Source organism: Asparagus officinalis, chromosome 2 (assembly GCF_001876935.1).
Source record: "Asparagus officinalis chromosome 2, Aspof.V1, whole genome shotgun sequence".
NCBI lineage: Eukaryota > Viridiplantae > Streptophyta > Magnoliopsida > Asparagales > Asparagaceae > Asparagus > Asparagus officinalis.
In genome coordinates this window covers 12,703,656-12,709,072 of record NC_033795.1, presented here as the reverse complement: position 1 = coordinate 12,709,072, position 5,417 = coordinate 12,703,656, and the positions used below count along the sequence as shown (strand labels likewise).

Here is a 5,417-nt window from a genome sequence, read left to right as displayed (position 1 = left end):
ACAGATAAAGACTCCAGAAAAGAACTCTGATATGGCAGAAAACAGTCAGAAGGAAAAGAACACTGAAAAAAATACCGATCAAACAGAAATTAATGTCCGAAATAAGAGCACCCAAAAGAAACCAGATGAAACTGCAAGAGGTGAGCGACAACAATCAGACGCTCCGAAGAATTTGGACCAAGAGAGTAAATCTGAAGGTGATACAGTGCTCGATAAAACTGACAAAGGACAGGTAGAGGATAACATGGATCAAAGTCAGGACAAGGTTACCGGACAAGCTTCTGATGAAAAAAGAACCGAGGGCCAGGCAAAGGCACAGGATTCTAAGGAGCTATTTCCCTCTGGAGCTCAATCTGAGCTGCTTACTGAGACCAATCCCCAGAATGGAGCTTGGTCTACGCAAGCTTCTGAGTCAAAAAATGAGAAGGAGAAACAAGCATCTTCTTCATCAAAGGGACAAGGTGTTAATTTCAGCTGGAAACTCTGTAATGTCACTGCTGGATCAGATTACATACCTTGCCTTGACAATGAGAAAGCTATCAAAAAGCTCCATAGCACTAAGCATTATGAACACAGAGAGAGACATTGCCCCGAGGAAGCTCCAATTTGTCTCGTTCCTCTGCCGGATGGATACAAAAAGTCAATCGAGTGGCCTAATAGTAGAGACAAGGTATCCAAAGTTAATTTAATTTAATTATTTTTTGTCTTCAGAAACGTTATTCCTTTTTTCTGATGACATATCTACTGCAGATATGGTATCACAATGTCCCTCACACGAAGTTGGCTGTTGTAAAGGGACACCAAAATTGGGTTAAAGTTTCTGGGGAATATCTGACTTTTCCAGGTGGCGGAACTCAGTTCAAGAATGGTGCATTGCACTATATTGATGTCATTCAGGAGGTAACTTTCCTCGCATTTCAAGTCTTCGTTTCCACAGATACTTTTGTACACGAGTCATTCCCGAAACCATACTTCATATGGTTCTGAACTAGTTTCAAATCAGCTTATCTATCCGTTGCTTTGAACGATTGAATATACTCTTCACTTCATATTTTCGTGTTTGTATGGCCTTTGATGCATATACCTTTCACCAACACTGTAGAGAATGCCACGTGTATCGATTAACCTGTAATTATGCACAGATATATTAGGAACCAGATATGCCTGTTCCAAGAAGTTTCTTTTATTTTTCTAAGGAAAATTCCCAGGATTGTATAGGGACCTCCTTCAAACATAGTTTTATATTTGTCTATTCTGTGTAAATTTTTTCTCTTCAACAACCGTTGCTTCTTGAGAATTGCTAGTCACACATATGTGATATATTTAGATTCATATGTACTAATCCTTTCATCCTTTCAAAATAAAAGAATCTACAATCCTTCCTTCAGCACGAACAAATCTCAGCTTCTTGTTTAATTTTTTTTGTGTGTTTCAGGCTTTGCCTGATATAGCATGGGGAAAACGAAGTCGTGTTGTATTAGATGTTGGCTGTGGAGTCGCGAGCTTCGGAGGTTACCTCTTTGACAGAGATGTGCTTACCATGTCATTTGCTCCGAAAGATGAGCATGAAGCCCAGGTGCAATTTGCTCTTGAACGGGGAATTCCCGCGATATCAGCTGTCATGGGCACAAAAAGACTTCCTTACCCTGGCAGAGTGTTTGATGTTGTCCACTGTGCCCGCTGTAGGGTACCATGGCATATAGAAGGCATTCTTACTCTAAACATTAATTTTCTTCTTTTTTTTCCAAACTATCTTCAGGATTATTTAGGAGGTATGTTGCAGGTGGTAAGCTTTTGTTGGAATTGAACCGCCTACTTCGACCTGGTGGGTACTTTGTCTGGTCTGCTACTCCAGTTTACCAAAATCTCGAAGAAGATGTGGAAATCTGGAAAGGTAAGACTATTTCAAAAATGGCAATTGAACCACTATTTTTGAGGATCATGCTGATTGAAATACAAGCTTAGTTTGTTTCACATTATTTAACTTGTGAATCATGTGGTAATTGATGCCAGCCATGAGCAGCCTAATGAAGTCCATGTGCTGGGATATGGTGATCAAGACAAAGGATGATGTAGACCAAGTTGGTCTAGCAATATTTAGAAAGCCTTCTAACAATTCATGCTATGAGAACAGACAAGAAAGCAGCCCTCCATTCTGTAAAGAATCCGATGATCCTAATGCAGCATGGTAAAATTATAGGGGGTTGAGCTTGTGCTTCTTCTACTACAAATATGTAAACTTTGTAAACTTGGCACATTTCATTTGTGCAGGAATGTTCCTTTACAGACCTGCATGCACAAAATTCCAGTAGGTGCTGCTGCTCGGGGGTCCAAGTGGCCAGAAAAGTGGCCACTGAGGTTGGAGACAGCACCTTACTGGCTGGATAGCTCTCAGACAGGAGTATATGGTAAACCTGCTCCTGAGGATTTCAAAGAAGACCAAGATCATTGGAATAATGTTGTTGGCAATTCATATTTGAATGGCATGGGAATTGATTGGTCTAAAGTGCGAAATGTTATGGATATGAGAGCTGTATATGGAGGGTAAGAGAGCTGCACCCTGTTCTATAAAATTCTGCAACCTCTCTAGTTAACAATGCTTACAAACATTGCCCTATTTTTATAAGTTCCACTAGTAAAAAAGGATAACATTATCTTTACCTTTTCTGTTTGTGACTTTATAAAAAAACGAAAAATGGTAAAGGAAAAAAAGAGAAGATGAAAAGGAAGGTATTTACGGTGCCATTGATATTATCTTTACTAATTTTGTTTTAACTAATTTTACCTCCTATATCGATGTTTTAGTACTGACCTGTCTCTCAGATTTATTTGTAATTGTAGTATCATACGAAATATGTCTTTTATGAGTTTTCAATGAGTTTCAATGTTATTATAACTATAATTATTATTTCAATGTCTATTGCCTCATTTGTATTATATAACACTTGAATTCTACTACATGAGATGAACAAGTACGTCTTTGTTTACTTACGATTAAATTGATGATATTGTTTTGAACAGGTTTGCTTCAGCTTTGCGGGACATGAAGTTGTGGGTAATGAATATAATCACAATCGATTCCCCAGACACACTTCCTATTATATATGAGCGTGGACTCTTTGGGATGTATCATGATTGGTGTGAATCTTTCAGCACCTACCCGAGATCATATGATCTCCTACATGCAGACCATCTATTTTCCAGGATCCAAAAGAAGTAAGTTATGCACAGATTTCACATACTTGCAGCTCAATTCCCTTCCAAAGTGAACCACTAGATTTCTTGAATCTAGTCTCTTTTATTTACATATTGTCAACTTATTTACACAACCTGTCCAGGTTGAGCTTAAAAGAATGAATTATTTTCGGCAAATTCTTGCCATGTACTCTCACAGTTTCAGCCTTAATGAATGTACAACCTGTTTGGCATAAGAAAAATAAAAATAAAATAAAATATTGATATCCAGATTGTCAACGTCTCTAACCATTACACCAAAACTCCAAAGTTGTCGTGAGGGTTGAGGGTTATGGTTTTATATTCTAAGATGCCCCGCAAATTGAGCGACTTTTTTATGGGCCGAAACCTAGACTCACACATCGGTATCAACTTTTTAGAAAATCTGGTTTAAATTCATGATTGGTGGGATATGAATGAGGATTGCTATGATACCATGTCAAATTCTCTTACAATTACACCAACACTCCAAAGTCATGATGAGGATTGAAGGTTATAGTTTTATATTCTAGCACAAACCCTGTAGGAGGTGTCAAGTGGCGATGTGCCTAATTCTTAGAACTAAAAACAAACCTGAACACCTCTGCATATGATTAATCTCACCTAAACAACTTTGCCATATTTGATTCAAAACATTATATATCAGGTTTTTAGGTAGTTCTAAATTTCAGATGTCACTTCATACAATGCCAAAAACAGGACCTATTCACCTCGTCTCTCAAGCCATAGCCTTTATGCCTGATTCATTCATTGCAATGAATCATTTAGATTCCTCGTCTCCCTTTATCAGCAGAAGATAAATCATGTTCATGTGGCCATGTCTAATGCTTTTTAAGCGCAACTTAATTATTTTAATATAAACTAGTATTCCGGTGCACGCAATGCGTGCATGTGATATAGAATATGGGGTAAGTGGTAGTGGACTTGTCAAAGGAATGAATAGTTTCTTAGATTTGTGTGTACTTTCTCCAAGTGTGGGGGTGTTTCCATATTCTTTTTCGTAGTTTTAGGGCATTTATGTAGCTTGTTTCCAGTGAGGTGCCATTTCTTAGTTTTTTTTTCCCATGGGAGAGCGTTCAGGCATTGAAAAAATGTGCTCACACAAACCAAATGGGGATTCTCTTAATATATAGTATAGAAGTATAGATTTGCACCAGTCATTCGCCGTCCACAATGGTTAAATCATAGTTGACGAATCCCATATTCTCCGTGTTATGGCAATATTTTGATGGTAAGGTCTAGTTGATAAAATCAGTGGGCTTTGGTCATTGAATCCCAGGTTCAACTTGATTATGGCATAGTTCACCATAGTACTAATAAGAGCGACCTGCCATTTCAGCATTCGTGCAACATGACCATGTTTCTTTTTTCTTTCCTTTCCTTTTTTTCCGAGGGAAATAAGGTCTTAGTCATTATTATTATGAGAAAGAAAGATTAAAGTACAAAGGATGTTTATCTAGAGATAGCTTGATGCTGAGGGTTAATACATAAGAAAACCTCAAACTTAACTAAAATTCAGCATGTCACAGTATCTGAAGTATTCTGGGAAAGATCCTAGAGAGGCTGTATTAGGCATCTCATTGTCCTTAAAATCCTGAAAACAAAGTGACACCAAATATTGTTATGCTTTGAACTTCCTCTTTACTTCCTTTACTTAATTTTCTCCTACTTTCAGATGCAAGGTATTGCCATTAATGGCAGAAGTAGACCGGATGCTGAGACCAGAAGGGAAGCTTATTGTAAGGGACAGTGCAGAAGTGATCAATGAGGTCGAGAGAATTGCAAAATCTTTGAACTGGGAGATCAAAATGAGCTTTTCTAAGAAAGATGAAGGGATACTTTGTGTCATGAAGACGACGTGGCGGCCTAAGGAGCTAGATGCAAGGAGCTAGAGGCCAGTATATTTCGACCATGTCTTTTAAATATTTTTGATGAAATTCTTGCCTTTTTGTTCTTGCTTACTGTGTTGTGTTGCTTCTGAGAAGGGAGAGATGTATTGTATATTACATTATAAATTTGTTGTAGAATTTATACAAATTTTGGTGAAAGACTTGGCAAAGTTTGAATAGAATGGCACAAATAGACTGGTCTCGGTCATTTTTTGTCAAAGAGTTCCTAATGTTAAATAGACTGGTCTTGGTCATTTTTGTCAGAAGAGTTCCTAATGTCCCTGCTGCTTGAGC

General features: G+C 37.9%; 1 protein-coding gene across 1 annotated transcript; it reads left to right on the top strand.

The window, feature by feature from the left end:
* LOC109830307 (probable methyltransferase PMT26) lies at positions 7-5,305 on the top strand. Its single transcript, XM_020397539.1, has 8 exons — positions 7-670; positions 751-900; positions 1,436-1,706; positions 1,784-1,894; positions 2,014-2,188; positions 2,272-2,544; positions 3,022-3,216; positions 4,910-5,305. Exons 1-8 carry the CDS (start codon positions 32-34, stop codon positions 5,124-5,126), a joined length of 2,031 nt encoding a protein of 676 aa, XP_020253128.1. The 5' UTR covers positions 7-31; the 3' UTR covers positions 5,127-5,305.

Bases quoted from the DNA above. Each gene is read 5' to 3' on its own strand.
- LOC109830307 (XM_020397539.1), top strand. From the start codon at position 32: ATGGCAGAAAACAGTCAGAAGGAAAAGAACACTGAAAAAAATACCGAT. The intron at 901-1,435 runs GTAACTTTCCTC...TGTGTGTTTCAG, and splicing joins ATATTGATGTCATTCAGGAG to GCTTTGCCTGATATAGCATG. The intron at 2,189-2,271 runs GTAAAATTATAG...TCATTTGTGCAG, and splicing joins GATGATCCTAATGCAGCATG to GAATGTTCCTTTACAGACCT.